The 17,523-nt window shown below is 38.6% G+C and overlaps 1 protein-coding gene across 3 annotated transcripts in view; it reads left to right on the forward strand.

The window, feature by feature from the left end:
- tanc1b (tetratricopeptide repeat, ankyrin repeat and coiled-coil containing 1b) overlaps positions 1-17,523 on the forward strand; it is a 157,591-nt gene that overhangs the window by 80,423 nt on the left and 59,645 nt on the right. For 2 of the 3 annotated variants that reach the window (XM_053627140.1, XM_053627142.1), the window contains 2 exons: positions 3,231-3,417; positions 8,068-8,376. In XM_053627140.1, coding sequence (XP_053483115.1) covers positions 3,231-3,417; positions 8,068-8,376 — 496 coding nt within the window. The remainder of the gene's footprint in view (positions 1-3,230; positions 3,418-8,067; positions 8,377-17,523) is intronic. The other variant, XM_053627141.1, reaches the window with a different exon arrangement.

Raw genomic sequence — 17,523 nt, forward strand, 5'->3', positions numbered from 1 at the left:
AATTCGGGTATTAGAGAGAGGGGTTAAAGCAATACAAGTATGCGCAGTATTAGACCGTGAACTCATCATAATGAAACTAAAGCCGAATCCCGGACGTTTTGTCAAATTTCGAAATCCCGGCCGGACGCTTTTCTAAGGACAAAAAAAGAGAACGTGTCCGGGGGAAAAAGAGGACATAAAGTCACATTAACAAAAGCATTTCATAGAACAATACGTGTTTATTTCTAATCAGAATGTATTTGCGCATGCACCAGGAGGATGCTCATGTAAGACACGACTGGCAAGAGAGAACCAGAGCAATAATCGTGCAGCTGTCTGTATTCCATTATGTCAAAAGATTCATTTCTTTGGTTTTAAATGAAAAAAAATGTGATCCTGATAGAATTCCCATTTTTACAAAATGTACCTGTAATCTGATTACTTTGTTTTTTGACGTAACTGTAACGGATTACAGTTACCTGGTTTTTGTATCCTGATTACGTAACGCTGTTGCATGTATTCCTTTACACCCCAAGCCTGGTCATATGTATGTGTATTAAGGAAAAGAGAGCGAGAGAGAGAGTATACAGGCATCTTAGAAATGAGCTGAAACAACACGGATAGCTGGAGGAAGACAGGAGGGAAAGAATACTCACATAGAGGTGGACTTGTTTGAGTAAACGAGAGGAGTTGAGCAGTGGAGCTGGATTATGGACTCATTATCCCTGGAATGGCTCTTCTCTTAACATAAGGCTAACCATTTATGCTAACCTAGCTTGTGTTTACATTGTGTTTAAAGTGCAATAGAGGACTTGTCCATGAGTGCATGTTATTGATTTGTGTTCAGCATTTCTTCAGTGATCTGTCTTCTGATGAACCTGAGTGTGTGTAAGGGAAATAGAGTGCAGGTTTAAAGGCTCGTGCTTGTATCCGACTGGGAGATAATTAGTCTCTAACTGTGATGAAGAAGCAGTGAAGCCTTTAAATCTATTGCTTGTGGATTCTGTTTGGACTCATTACATCTTAAATGGCTGGAAGACTTTTGGAAACTATTTTTGAAATGTTGTTAATCTTATTTCATTAAAGGGAATTTTGGAAACGGGAGAGCTGATAAAAACATGCAAATCTGGGATATAGACTTTGATCAAAGTTGGCTACTGATCGGAAAGTCATGAGTTCAAACCCCAACATCGCCAAGCTGCCAGTGTTGGGCCCTTGAGCGAGGCCCTTAACCCTCAACTGCTCAGATGTACAGTATAAATGAGATAATTGTAAGTCGCTCTGTGTAAGGGCGTCTGCCAAATGACATAAATGTAAATGTAGTTACTTTAACCATTACTGATAGTGTATTTATTTTATTGCTTATTATTGAAAAGGTGCTTTTTTCTGTATTTCCATTCCTCTAACTGTTGAACAATGAAAGGAAGTGGGGCTTAATGCATACACTATTTTATTGCAGTCTCCCTTGCCCACCCCCCCCCCCCCCCCACCCCGGAGCATTTGAAAGTTTCAGAGTCGAGCACATTGTCTCAGTGATCCGCTGCTCATGAGGATGTACTTTGACAGCTCTAATCAATGCCAATGTTATTTAAAGATGAGACCTCAAATATTTCAGAATTGTTTTAAATCTGATTCAAAATATCATGACGATAAAGTTTGCCTTTCTTCTTCATAGCTCTAATGGGACAGGTTGGGAAAGGATTCTGCTAAAATACTTTTGAAATGGATATTCGACTGTTCCCTCACAATACATTTAAATTCATTTCTTACCTGTTTTAGGGCTGGAATTGTAGTTGAAGCTGTTTCAACAACATGCAACAACATGACACAACAAGGCTGTATTGAGTTGTTTCACTGACAGAAGTGCTAAAATAAAGCCTCATTTAATTTTTATTTTATTTCATGCAAATTAAGCCAATAAAATTATATATATGATTATTATATTATATTATATTGATATAAATTTCACTATCCATTTAGCTATTGCGTTTGTTAGTTTTTCAGATGTAGACTTAGTAATTCTGTGCTGCCTGCTCTGTGGTTTCATGGAGCGTGTTGACAGGAGCAGCCAGATTGTGTTAACTGTAGAGCTTGCTAAAACTTGCTTTGAGTTCTGGTGGTATTTCAGGCTGGAATTGTTTCAATGGTATGCAAATTCCTTATTGCAGATAGTCCTAAAAGACTTTAGTCTAGTCTTTACTCTAGTCTTATCGGTGCTTCCATTTGGATGCGTTTTCATCATGCTTGTCACTACGCAACTGCATGCAGTGTAAGATGATGTATATGGCAGGGGCGGGGCAGGGTGCGTACATTGTTTTAATTTTTTACCATAATTAATTGCACTATATTAATGCGTTAAATTGACAGCCTTACATATATATATATATACACACACACACACACACACACATATATATTCTTTAGCAGTATCTCCAGTTAAATTACGATACTTTGTTTTATGTCTGTATATATATCTATGTATATGGTATATGCTCTAGAGTGAAATGGAGGATAAAAACGACTTTTGTGTCTGCTTTGTGTTTGTTAAATGAAAATTTAGTGCATGCAATCTTAATTGAGGTATTTTTCATCAGTGTGAATAAAAACCAATGTATGAATTATTAAATGATAATTTTATTTCTAAAATTAGGTGTGCAATATACCACCTCATTTGATCAGGTTGTTTGAATCAAGTACCAGTTTAGCAGATTTTTACGGAAGGATGTGATGTGATCGAATGTTGCTGATTTTTAATTGGACGAGGAGCAGAGAGTAGAATCAAGACAGATTGGGTTTCAGAGCTTTGTGGTGGTTTTAACTTGGAGCAGTTTTGTCCTTGGTTTGTTTTGGTACAGATGAATAATGTGGTGAGTGATCTTACTCCAAACACGTGTCTCTGTGTGACTAATGAGAAGCTGATTTATTTGCTGAAACAGTGGATGCGGCTGAATCTGTTTGGAGTGTGAAAAAAGCTGAACTCGAAATGAACTCTCAGCACTCGCCTCAAAAGGGAATCTGTTGATCGGCATGCAGTTTATTGGTTCAAGGCTTTGATATTTATCTCTAAGCTTAATTTTGTAGACTGTTCCTCCGTAGTTGTAAAGTCATTTCTCTCTCCGTTGCTCCTCTCTCTGTGTTATCAGAAAGCTGAAAAAGATACTAGCGTTTACATGATGGGATTTAATAGTGTGTGTGTATACATAGAACATCAAAGCTTAAAAGCCTGTGTGTGTGTGTGTTTGCGTTTGTAGTGCTCAGTGAATCAGGGGGTGAGTCCTTGCTCCACTCTGACCAGTAGTACAGCATCTGCGTGTACAGACAGCCCGTGCTCCACGCTGAACAACAGCTCTACTCGTCCCAGTGCCAGCCAACGCAGCCCCAGCGGCACAATCACCAGCCCCAGCTCCACGCTAGAGAGCAAGGACAGCGGCATTATAGGTAACACTCACACACACTTATTCTTTCAACCACTGCAGCACCATTATCAGCGCTCGGCTTCATTCAAGAATGATGTTACAGACACACACACACATGTTCTTCTGCCTGTAGCTGTTCCCAGCTACATTCACAAATTCTGTTAGTACTCTGACATTGACAGCCTGTGTACGAGCTATTATTGTTCTTTGGCTTAGTTATTATATTACACAGGGGTATTGGATCAATCTTTTAGCTGTGTATTGTTGTTGAGAGCTGGTGATGGAGATCATCTGTGCTACTGTGGGTGAAAATCGTTTTCTGAATGGTGCATCGACGATTGATATTGATCATCATTGTGATGGTGCTTGAAAGTTTGTGAACCCTTTAGAATTTTCTATATTTCTGCATAAATATGACCTAAACTATCATCAGATTTTCACACAAATCCTAAAAGTAGAACTTTTAGGATTTTGTTGTAAAACAAACAAGATAAAAAATATTATATTTGGTAATTTACTTATTGAGGAAAATGATCCAGTATTACATTACAAGTGTATGTGAACCTTTACTTTCAGTATCTGGTGTGACCCTCTTGTGCAGCAATAACTGCAACTAAATGTTTCCGGTAACTGTTGATCAGTCCTGCACATCGGCTTGGAGGAATTTTAGCCCATTCCTCAGTACAGAACAACTTCAACTCTGGGATGTTTGTGGGTTTCCTCACATGAACTGCTTGCTTGACGTAACTGTCGTAACACCATTGTTGTTCAGTGTTCTCCTGATGGTGGACTCATGAACATTAACATTAGCCAATGTGAGAGAGGCCTTTAGTTGCTTAGAAGTTACCCTGGCTCCTTTGTGACCTCACAGACTATTACACATCTTGCTCTTGGAGTGATCTTTGTTGGTCAGCCACTCCTGGGGAAGATAACAATGGTCTCAAATTTCATCCATTTGTACACAATCTGTCTGACTGTGGATTGGTGGACTCCAAACTATTTAGAGATGGCTTTGTAACTTTTTCCAGTCTGATGACCATCCTAAACTCTTTTTCTGAAATCTCCTTGGTTTGTGCCGTGATACACTTCCACAAACGTGTTGTGAAGATCAGACTCTGATAGATCTGTTCTTTAAATAAAACAGGGCGCTCACCCACACCTGCTCATCATCCCATTGATTGAAATCACCTGACTCTAATTTCACCTTCAAATTAACTGCTAATCCTAGACGTTCACATACTTTCGCCACTCACAGATATGTAATATTGGATTGTTTTCCTTAACGAATAAATGAACGGGTATAATATTTTTGTCTCATTTGTTTAATTGGGTTCTCTTTGTCTACTTTTTGGACTTGTTTGAAAATCTGATGATGGTTTAGGTCATACTTATGCAGAAATATAGAAACTTCTAAAGGGTTCACAAACTTTCGAGCAGTGAAATGTGAGGGCTGCTGTCAGATATATGCAAAAATATCTGTGATGCTTTCATGTGGCTACTGTCTTTGCTTGGAGGACTGGAAAATTTAATCCAGAAGTAATATCAGATGTGGTATAAGGTATTTTAAATGTGTATAGAGTATAAAGAGTATGGTCAAATCTTTTTTTTTTTTTCCCCTGTTTCTCACATCTGCCAAGTTATATAAAAAAAAATGGTTCTACTAATAACCACAAAGACTAAGTTGCGCTATTCTAGTTAACCACTTACGGCTTTAGTAATAATGACAATAATGTTACAGTTGTGCAATGAGAGAATAATATACCATTAATTAAGTCTGCATAGCGTGAGAGACATAATGCGAGGGAGAAAGAGATAAAAGGTTGATAATGACTTAATGCTGTTTCTGTTGTACCAAGAGAGAGAAGATGGTGGTTGGAATATTTTTTTTTGCTAGGTGATACAGGATTTTTTCCCCTTGGGATCTGTAATGAAAAGCTGAACTCCAGCATCTCCTGCTCTCTGAAACGGAAGATTAAAGTTTCCCCACAGAGTGGATGAGGCTGCATAGCAGTAAGAATTTTCTCAAGGACTGCACACATCCATTTATTATTTATTAGAGCGGGTCTTTACAATGGACTGTATTTGTGTTGAGCACGGAGACACACTTCTACATGAATGTCTGTGGAATACTTGCACAAACGAAAATGCCATAGATGTGAATTCATGTAATGTGAATTTATGAATGTATGTCATCTTTTAAATACTAATTATTGAACATGCATGTCACATTTTAAAAGATTTATTAATACAGATTTTCTTTCCTCTTTCAAGCCGTTTTAAGTTTTATTCAAAGGCACGATTTTTGTGATGTCCGTAACAGGTGACTCAGTGTGTGTTTGAAGTGGGAAATTCTCAATATCCTTTTACAATCCAGAGAGGCTGATGGAGAGAAAGAAAGATGGAGATAGAGTGTAAGACAGGAAATGATTGCTCCCTGTAGTTGAAGAGTATCACTGCCTTTTTTTTTTTTTTTCTTTTCTTTTCTTTTCTTTTCTTTTGGGTTTTTTTTGTAGGTCAGTGTTTTCCAGCCTTGTTAGGCAATCTGAGACAACGGGAAAGGATAACATGATTTTATTATTATGTCCGCCCTTTTTCATGAAGGCTTCTAGTGCAGGTGTGTGCTGTTTTGATAAATGGTGAATAAATGGTCATTTAAAATAATTGCATGCACAACTCTACTGGGTTTTAATTTGAGTGTGTTCGTTAGGTTGTGTCATCTTGAATGTCACGTTGTCATTTCACCTCATTGTGGTGTATGATGTATAAATCCTAGCGTTGTGGATTCAGCCGTTTAAAGTGAAATTTACATCACTATATAATAATAATATATATAATCTTATAGCCTTAAAATGAATAAAAACCTAAATCTAAAAAAATCATTTCGCTGTTTCGTAACAAAATGTGTGCTTTTATTTTAGCACTTCTGTCAGTGAAACAACTCAACAGACTTGTTGTGTCGTGTTGTTGCAATGAGAAACAGCCTGAGGGCGCTGTGGGATACGGTATTGTGATTGCACTCCAGGAGAGAAGGAGAATTGGTGGATAATAAAGAGATGGAATGAAAAACAGTCAAATGTTAGCTACAGTCACATTTATATAGCGCTTTTCTAGACCTCCTAAACCACCACTAGTGTGTAGCATCCACCTGGATGATGTGACGGCAGCCATAGTGTGCCAGATCGACCACCACACACCAGCTAGTAGTGGAGAGGAGAGAGTGATGTAGCCAATTCAGAGATGGGGATTAGTAGGGGCCATGATAGAGAAGGGCCAATGGGGGAATTTATACCCCTAATCTTTTACGATAAGTGTCCTGGGATTTTTAATGACCACAGAGTCAGGACCTCAGTTTAATGTCGCATCCAAAAGACGGTGCTGTTTTTACAGTATAGTGTCCCTGTCACTATACTGGGGCATTAGGCCCCACACAGATTAGGCCTTAGGCCCCACACCCTAGCAGGGGGTGAGCGCCCCCTGCTAGATGCCACTTCAAGCAGCAACCTTTTCCCCAGGAGGTCTTCCATCCAGGGACCAGCCAGGCTCAACCCTGCTTAGCTTCAATGGGAAACCAGATGTGAGAACTGCAGGGAGATATGACTTTGGCACGTTTCTCTGATGAATACTTTATTTCTTTTACAAGTGTAGTATACCACAAGCCTATAAAACAAAAAAATAGCAGTAGGACTATAACCTAAGTAATATGTTAAAAATCTAAATATTAAATAAAATTAAAAAACGCGGCCGGCTGACATGCCTGGAGATGGCTCCTGTTATTTGTACTGTTTGCCCATTTAACACTTTTTCCCCCCACAAAGCCGACATATGACTTCATCCAAATTTATTGGTTCACCTCTCTCATTAGGCACAAATCCAAAATGTAACATTTGGATTCCCAACAAGATCCATCACAGCGGCAGAATCCAAAGTGAAATCGCAGAATTTGCCTGACTGGATTTTGACACGCTCAAACAACCCCACGCCAAACTAACAGACAACACCATATAAGGCGTTTGATTATGTAATTTGTGAATTAATATAAAATCTCCTGCTATATGGTAGGCTATAAACACAAATTAATATTGCAACTGATGATGATGATTATTATTATTATTATTATCATTATAGCACTTGTATACAAAACGTTTTTCTTTGTACTTGTCATATGCCAACTCAACAGAAACATTAACGTGGTAATGGTAATTAACGTGGTGTATGATGTGATACTACCGCAAGTCACTCTCCACCACCGCAGTGGTGTGGTTGTCATGGCCACCGTCACAGCCCTAGTTTTCAGTGAAACCCATTTCAGTTCAGCATCTTGTATAGGCTTGTATGAAGAGTTGTCTTATGGAATTGTGACACACAGAGGCACCGCACCCCTTTTAAAAAGATTGTAATAGGTTTGTGCCCCCAAAGATTTTGCAGGGTTGATTTACACACCTTTGGCAAAGTGGATTGTGCTAACCACATTGTATTATTACTGCAGGAGCATAGAGTTATTCCAATAAGATGTCTTCAGATGTTAAGAAGGAAGGAGTTTATTCTGTTATTTAGGAAATTTTTCTTCCATATTCAATTCCATTTATTCATTTTCTTTCCAAATACAAGCAGAAATAGCAAGCTTTTTGGAACTGTTTCTTCACCGAATTGCAGACAGGACCACTTGCTGTAGGCACTCTTTATTTTGCAGCTACGATCACCAGCTCCTCTGAGAATGACGGGTCCAGTCTGGAGTGGAGTAAGGAAGGCAGTGTGAGGATTACCGGGCATCATGTGCTGGCACCGCCCACCATGCGCACAGAAACCTGCTCTCCTGTGGCAGAGGAAGAAGTGCCCACTTCCTACACAGAGGCCTCTGGGGCCATCAGAAATGCAGCAACAGCAGGATCTGTGGCGTCAGGCTATAATGCTGATGGACCAGTCCACTATCCAACACACAACTCCTCCAGCCTTATGATGCCCAGACCCAACTCAGTGGCAGGTACAGTGTGAACCTTTCATTTTTATTTTCTCTTCATGTGTTAGCAGTTAATACTGCCTGTCTTTGTGCAATACCATATGAATGATATGTGGAGGGGTGCTGCTTGTGTGTTTTGTGTGTTGCTCAGTACATTTGGTTATTTACTTTCTGAGTCTGTCGATTCTGTGATTTGACTCCTATGAAGCTTTTTGTGAGGAATTGTGAAATTGGGTCACACCAGATACAGAGCTAATTGATTCATGGGGAGGTCAAAAACTCGTGATTAATAACGATGTCTCCTTTATAATGTTTAGGGCTGCAATTAACGATTATTTTGATAATCGTTGATAATTATATCATAATATGATAATTATTTTGATAATTTGATAATCTGTCCATTATTTCTTCGATTAGTTGGATTAAAAGGCCAGTTTTTCTTTTCTGTATTTTTTCAAAAAAAAACATGTTATTTCACATTCTGCCCAACGTTGTCCTTCAAACATTGTGCAAACTGAAGGCTATGAAAAAGGTATTAAATGTATCTGTGTGAACTATGCTATACATTGTGCAAAGGATTTAAAAAAAATATTTACTTTAGATTTTGAAAACAAAAAAACAACTGATTTTCCACAAGCTTTCAAGCAGAAGTTAAATCACTATAGGAAAAAAGAGAGAGGAAAAAAAAGAAAAACAAAAGCACAAACTGAGTGTTAACTGGTAAGAGGTTGAATGTTCTGCAGTAACACACATTCACTTATCTGAACACAGTAACATGTTCCTTTATTCTGTAAATGTATGACACACAATTACTTTTATTTCTAAATATCGCTAAATATAGCACCAAAGAACATATTTGATCAAAATGAATATTTTGGTGAGAGTTATTGCGCTTCCTTTCTATTGCACGCTGTTTGATTGACATGTATGCGTGGACTCTCGCTCATTCAGTGAAGTTTAATGGAGACTCGCTTGCTGTCAGGACGAACATTTATGTAAAATGGAAATACTGGCATGAATTTCTAATGTTTACAGATAAGGACATAAAGGCTTCTGACATGACAAGTCACGTTAATACACTTACAAGTTTGTTTGAAGCACTTAATTTAAAACATTCTAATCTTTTGGACGACCTGGATCGTGCACTTTTCCCGCAGCAGCTCACTCTGTGACCGCCACCATTTCTCAGATGTGTTTTATTCATAGAAATGCGTTTTTCACCATTGTGAAGTGACGTCGCTGATGGGGGGGGTTATCCACAGTGACGTCACAGACCCAACTAATCCATAATGACATTTGTTGTCAATTATTTTAATTATTCATTAGTTGTTGCAGTCCTAATAATGTTGTGGATGTGTTGTGACCTGTGAGGGAACAACACTGATCTTAATTGAGACTTGAGGCTCGAAAGAGTTCAGAGTGAGATAGAAGAAGAAGAAGAAGAAGAGAGATCTGGAAGAAGAGTTTTAGGAGCTTTTGTGAGTTTATGTGTAAGAAAGTCTGGTGGATTGTGGTGCTTTTTAAGATTCCTCCTTCAGGAGGAAACCTATTGCTAGTATTCTTCTTATTCTTATTCTCCTTATCTCCATAAAGTTTAATGTCTAAACCGGTGGCAACAAAAGTGAGTACACCCCTAAGTGAAAATGTCCAAATTGGGCCCAATTAGCCATTTTTGCTCCCCGGTGTCATGTGACTTGTTGGTGTTACAAGGTCTCAGGTGTGAATGGGGAGCTGGTGTGTTAAATTGGGTGTCATCGCTCTCACACTCCCTCATACTGGTCAATGGAAGTTCAACATGGTACCTCATGGCAAAGAACTCTCTGAGGATCTGAAAAAAAGAATTGTTGCTCTACATAAAGATGGCCTAGGCTATAAGAAGATTGCCGTACACTGTACACTCACTACTTTACATTGTAGCAAAGTGTCATTTCTTCTGTGTTGTCCCATGAAAAGATATAGTCAAATATTTACAAAAATGTGAGGGGTGTAGTCATTTAGGTGAGATACTGTATATGTGCGATACATGTCTTTCTATAGGGTGATAAGCAAGAAGGTATCAAATAAAAATTGGTTGAACTATTTACATATTGGTGAATTGACAACTGTTGTACATATTTCTTGTGTCCATAAATCAATGGAACATTAACCTATGGACTTGATCTGTGCCATACACAAAGAGGACACTACAGTATATTACCATGTGCGATGGCAACCTCATATCTCCAAAAACAATGACATTTAAAAAGAATTTTAATGTTATATTATTTTTAACAATATCTTTATCGTCCACTAGATAGCGCAGTTTGTCTTGGATCGAGCCAAAGAACACTTTGAAAGACAAAACTTTATTTGTAGTGTTTAGCCATTTTAGTTCGGCAGAGTGAAGAACACACGTTGAATCATTGTGTAAAGACTGGAAGAAGCTTTGCTTGTGAGTTTGTTATTCATCTTTCTAGTTTGTAATCTTGTGTGATTGTATTTGGTGAGTGTTGCCGTTTGTGATATAACGGCTCAATGTGCTTAGTGCATATAGCTTGTAAACCGAATTGTATTCACAGAGTAATGTATGTTAAATAAGTGTTTTTGTATTTCTTTGCAGTTTCATAAGAAATGTAAGAGAAAATTGTCAAAAGAAATGACATGATTGCACTTATGGAACAAAGTTTAAAAAAAAAACCTTTACTTTTCACGTGAGTGGTCATTGAAGCCTCTTGACAAGCTGAAATGTGTTTTGCTATCTGAATAGGCTCACTCAGAAACACTTGAGCAGAGTGAAGAAAACTACAAAATGAACTCAAAATCTGCCACTGAACCCAGTGCGCTGAATTGTTGTATCTGTGGGATACATTTCTCTAGTTGAGTAATGAGGATTGACACATTCTTTCTTTCTAGAATATACTGGGCACCTGTTAGTTTGTGTGTTTGTGCTGAGCTTACAAAGCCACACAGACTTTTCCTGAAATACATGCAATCTTGGTAGGACCCTGTAGGGTTTATTTCTCTGATACAAAGCTGCCTGCAAAAATACCAGAAGTGAAAGAGACAAGTGAAAAAATCAAACACAGTCTCACATACCGGCCCCGTCCCAGTGCTAAAATGCTGCTGTTCTGAAACTATAAATTAGGGCTGAACAATTAATCGAATATGGAACGCGATTACGATTTTGACTGCCCACGATTAAATGAACATGATCGACTGCGATATTAACATTTAAAGTTCGTCCTCCGCTAATAGAAAACCCCGCTGCAGATCAAATCAAGTGCTTCCTAAACTTAAAACCAATCACCATAGAGCGGCGCAGGGATGACGTCATTTTGTAGTGCCAAAACCCCGAAACGGAGTTAGCATTTTAGCTCTCGAGCTGCCAGTTTCGCTTCGAGCTCCAGCGCTTTGTGCAAGGGGAATCATGACATTAACATGATGCTAAATGGCACTACAGAGGTTGTCGGGGACATTAAACGTCATCACGCCGAACGGGAAAAAACTTTGCAGATAAACTCAGGGCTCTACAGTGCGACCATTTCACTCGCATTGGTGACTGAATAGTACTTTGTGCGACTGTGAATAAATATTTATTCGCACCGGTGCGAGTGACCTGTTCGGAGTTGTATAATTCCATCGGGATAAAAACTACAGGAAGTCCAAAATGCATCTATACCGAGCAACAGTTACTTTCACACTGCTTTTCATCTCCTCAGACAACCGAACAGGTGTGGAAATACTGCAGAGAAGCCATTATGATGACAAGTAACGCTGTACATCATCTGCTTCAACTTCCCGATCTCACAACCGCCATCTTTTATTGATCCCGCAAAATGACCTGAACTTGCACCTGCTCGTGTAGACACGGCAGCTTTCACGCGGAGTAAATTAATAGTATTGCAAGGAGGGATTCATTCAAACTTCTTTACTAAAAATTCCTCACCAATCATAAGCAAGAGTGGCAACTGTTCCGTCTGTAAACATACAGTACACTGCCGCTCTCCCTTCACTAACTCTAATTCACTTCATTTAAACTCACCGTTGCCAGATATTACTAGACAAGTCAACTCCAGTTTCCATGTTTTGATTTAATACCCCCAAAACACAATATTATCAGCAGACATGGCAACACTGTTATGGGTGTTGACATGTCTGTGCTTAGTTATAAATAAATCATTTTATATTAAAAAATAGATTTTATAATAACTTCATAAAATATTTTTAAAAAATGAGAAATGAAATAATGTTTAATTACTATGGGTTGTATTTAATATCAATTTGACATTAAGCTTAGTAAGCTGTTTCCTTAGAAAGCTTAGCCTTTTTCCTAATATGGATCATTTTTGTGTTAGTCTACTTTTAATTAGGACTCTTTATTGTTTTTAAGATATTTAAAAATAAATATTTTATGCTTGTTTATTTATCACTTAACTAACAGAGTATCTCATTGCTATTATTTTAACTCAATTAACAGTGACCATGAGCAGAGAGCTTACATTTAACTTTTTATGACAGACCTCCTGATTAAAGTTTAAACAAAAAAAGATTGGTATCTGGATCGGTTTCGGTCGTAAAAATCCTGATCGGAGCATCAGTAATGAACACCATTAAACTAAAGCGCTTCCCATCTGATGGGTAAATGAACTCACCCAATCACATCCTATATGAGATTATTCAAACATGTACACAATATACACAGAGCGGTTCGAGAACTGACTCAAGCCCAGACCCATGACAGTGGAAAATGTCTAATAGTGTAGCTTTAAATATATTTAAGAGGAGCAGACTTCAAAGACTGAACATTGATGTTTATTGTATTTGTTTACAAGGTGGAACAGGTTAACGGTTGTTTTTTGCATACAGTCTGTAAAATTAACTGAAAATATTAAATTTAGTTTTTCAGAAGGTAAATTAATTTGTCATGGCTCACACTATGTTCCTAAATTCTGTCACAATTGACCAGCTCAAGTTTTCTCATGCCTACTTGTGTGTTATATTGTGGCATGAGAAAACGTAATAACTGTGAAAGTACAATAAAAATATGTTGTCACTAAAATCAATTAATAATCGTGATGAATAATTGAGATCTCAATATTGATCAGAATAATCGGGATTATCATTTTGGCCATAATCGTGCAGCCCTACTATAAATCACATTACTGGTGATGTATGCAGCTTCATTTTGCTTGCTATGACAATAAATTAATCAATGTGTTATTTAAATAACTGTCCTTAAAGGGTCATGAAACCTCCCTCCTTCAGCTCAAGTCTACCTCTCAATGTTTTTGAAAAATGCAGCTTAAATGGGCGTGGATGGCTGTGTGATGAAGGGAGGGGGAGTGGGCGTGGCAGGGAAAGGCAGGAGAGGAAGAGGGGGGCGAAAAAAAGATGGATAGTGACAAAGTTTGCAGATGAGGTAGAGGACTTCTCTCCTCCTGAATCCCCAGGGCTAAATGGTGACACAATAGATAGCAGTGCAGGTCCTAAGCCCTGTCTGTTTGAATCATTAGCCCCTGGCGTGACTATGGAGGAAAACATAACAAAACCGGAGGCAGCGCGGATGAGAGAAATGTCGGAATAGTAGTTAGCTAATAGGCTCAAGCTTTTCCCTTCAACACAGATTTTCTTTGCATAATCTTACACGTGATGGCCCACGGAGCTTTAATATTATATTATATATTGTATGTACAGTTTTTATAATCTATTTTATTATTGTTTCCTTGCCGGAGGAAGCACGGATGAGAGAAATGTTGGAATGGTAGATAGCTAATAGGCTCGAGCTTTTCACGAATAAAAGGCGAAGGCTCTTCCCAATAAAAGGCGAAGGACTCTCGTTGAATAGTTTTGCAAGCGACGCCCCACAGAGCTTTAAGCGGTTTAATTATCTCAAATGGTAAGTAAAACTGTCATGGTTAAAATCAGACACATACCTCATTTGAAGGGATGGAAATGTCCTCGGGATTGAGTACCGCATCAACGTGTAGACGCAAACTGCTTTCATGAGCAAACCCGAAGTTCACCTTTCTCAAATTCTCATAGCTCTCCAGAATAAACACACTCGAACTCTTACATCAATGTACATATAGTACATTGCCACGTCACCAAGATTTTAAACCAGGAAGACGAAAATAACGGTAAAAAGCTCAAAATTAACCAGCTTTCTCCTACAATTAAAATTAACAGATGCTAAGATTGTCTTTGATGATGTGCAAGACGAACACCTGTTAAAATCTCAGAAAATGTAGTTTAGTATTTCATGACGCTTTAAAATAAGATGTGACAGTGCAGAGATTTTAAAGCTTATAAAAGTAAAAAGTTAAAAGTAGTAAAAATGAAATACTGCAAACATCACTCCGAGGTTTAAGGAAGAAAAAATTAACTAAATAGCTAATACACTGAGAATGAGAGAGATAAAAGAGAATAGACGTTATGTGTAATAATCCTGTGATGACATCTCTGTCAAGACACTGAAGGATTTGACCTTAAATGGTAAAAATATTCTCAAAGCCAGTGCAACTTGTAAATCTTTTAAACCGCTGCAAACAGATGTGGGGGGGACAACGCTAGTGAAAAAGTGGTAAAGAGGTCTGCAGGGTTACCCTGAGAGAGAGAGAAAGAGAGAGAGAATGTATTCAGTGCAGGTTGTTACTACAGTCCTGTGGTAGATATGATCAGTGATATTACTGTCCTGGGACATTTTCCAGCTATAAAGTCTGAGTGGTTGTAATTAATTCGAGGGGACCGGGTGTGTCCTGTGTGGGTGCTTGTGTTTGCGCATGTGTGTTAGACTGAGGGAAAGCATGTTCATGTGAGTGTTTTTATACGAGTGTTTACTGACTCGCACTTACTTCACACGCAGGTCGTCTTTAGTGAAGAAAGCGATAATCTTTACTGTGCGTATCACAGATTTATAACCCACGCTGCACTGCTTCTGAACTGCAGACTCTGCATCATCAACATACTCACTCACATTGACAGCTTTACTTTCTCTCTCTCGCTCTCGCGCTCTCTCTCTCTCTCTCTCTCTTTTAGGCATTAACACCCATCTCAATTTCACTTACTCATTTATACACACACACACAAACACACACACAAGCATCTCCCTATCTCTGTCTGGCTCACTCTGTCTCTCGCATGCAAGCACACACACACACACACACACACACACACACACACACACACACATAATCTAACTCTGAGGCCACAAAATAATAGCTTTGTCCTCTGAGCCGTATCACCAAGTGAGGTGTCTCTGCCTCAGGTCCTGACCGGATGAAGTCATGTTTAGAGGCAAGAGAGTCACACCTCTGGATTTTGTATTTTTTTATTATTATTTTTATTTATTTATTTATTTATTTTTTAAACGGATGACTTCTTTGTCCTTCAAGAAAAATGTGGGACGGGCAGACAAGCATGGATTTTAATACTGAGACTGCAGAGAGATTGGTCCTTAACCATGGAAAATATGGCACTTCTGACAGGTTTGGAGTGGCTTCTAAATGTACAGCTTGCACAAAAATGTGACATGCGCTTGATCAGCTTTTTAAAATCTCTGTCCAAATCTCTGAACATTTGTGCTTTAGATCTGGAGGCAGTAGCGTATATTATAGGACACGTTGGAAAGCTATAAGCAGTCCATACCGGATTTCGTGGAGTTTTTTTTTGTTATTGTTGCGGCAAAAAACATTTGATTTTGCTGCGGCTTTTTAAAAATTTGCGATGCAACTTGCAGAGGTTTTTACTTGATTTGTTGAAATTGTGACTGCGCGAAAGTGTTTTGCACGCTCTTTCGCAGTGATGTTTGTTGGTAAATGAAACCTTTTAGCAGTACTCATTTTCAACGCACGTGAATCGAAGAGGGCTTTGGTTGAATGCGTGATGTCACATGAGGCCCAAATCTGCGTAAAATCTCAGGTAATGTTGAAAAATTGCCAGCTCCACCGAATATCGTGGAGTTTGATTGATTTTGTGTTAATTTCTGCGATCGCACAATCCTGGAGGGACTGCTATACCACAGCGATTTGTCAACAATTACAGTGTTTAATTTATTAATGAGTGGTTCCTGCTTTTACACTATAGGCACAATAAATGCTCTCTCTCTCGCTCTCACTCTCTCAAAAAAACCCTTGTCATGTTACAGAGAAACTGGAAAGTGTAAACTCTTCACTTCTGAGGACTTTCTAGTGCTGGGAAACTTTGCAATGCACACCGACTATCACTGAGGGCTAACTTCACCACCTCAACGATTATGTTTTTCTTTGATAAACAGCATGTTCATTTTTTTTTTTTTTTTACATCCATTTATTATTATAATAGATTATTGGTCATGGATTATGGCAGAGTATCCAATTTACAAATCCCTGTCAATGAACTTATTAGTATGAGCGTGTTAATTCATAAATCTGTCGTTTATGTTACAGACGGCGCTACAGTCTGAGCCTTGCACTTATTAAAAACTAACACACAGAATGAGAATTCAACCACACTGTGGTATAATACATCATGCAGTTTGAGGTTCTAGATGTTTGACAGACTAGCAAGATGCTTAAATACAGGAGAAGGAAGCAGCTTTGGTTTGTTTAAGGTACGTTTTAAACTAGAACTATTTAGAGTGATGAAATGTCTCTGTTGTTACTTTGATCAAGGGCTAATCAGGCTGTCAGCCTTTAAAGTCAGCGCCGTAACACACCATATTGTCTTGCTCTTTATATACAGTGCATGCTTAGTTCACTGAAGCTGATTATTGAGTGAGAGTGATGGGCTGCAGTGTGTAACACAGAGAGAGGCCGTTTGTTCAGTCGCACACACACACGGCCTCATATAACTACGCTGAAATTCATGAGAGGATTCACACTCGCTTTCACTCTGTAGTTTCAGTCTGGCACCCTTGCCATTTAAACCATTTGTGCATGTCAGAGCTGCCAGCATGAGCAGAATTGTTCTAAAGGGGGGGTGGGGGATGGGGAGTGATGGGGGGTTTGATTAATGATATGGCCGCATCAGTGGCTTCCTGAGAAGCAGCACGGTGGCTTTTTAATGGCCAGTCGGATTAATTTCCTCATAAATGGTACATGACATTCCTAGAACAATTTATTCTCACAAGTTATTCCAGTGATAAAAACCTGAGGTGAGAGGAATGGTTTATTTATTGACGGTCATGAAATGCAAAGGTATTTTGTTCGGGTTCGT

The sequence above is a fragment of the Ictalurus furcatus genome, chromosome 6 (genome assembly GCF_023375685.1).
Source record: "Ictalurus furcatus strain D&B chromosome 6, Billie_1.0, whole genome shotgun sequence".
Classification (NCBI taxonomy): Eukaryota; Metazoa; Chordata; class Actinopteri; order Siluriformes; family Ictaluridae; genus Ictalurus; species Ictalurus furcatus.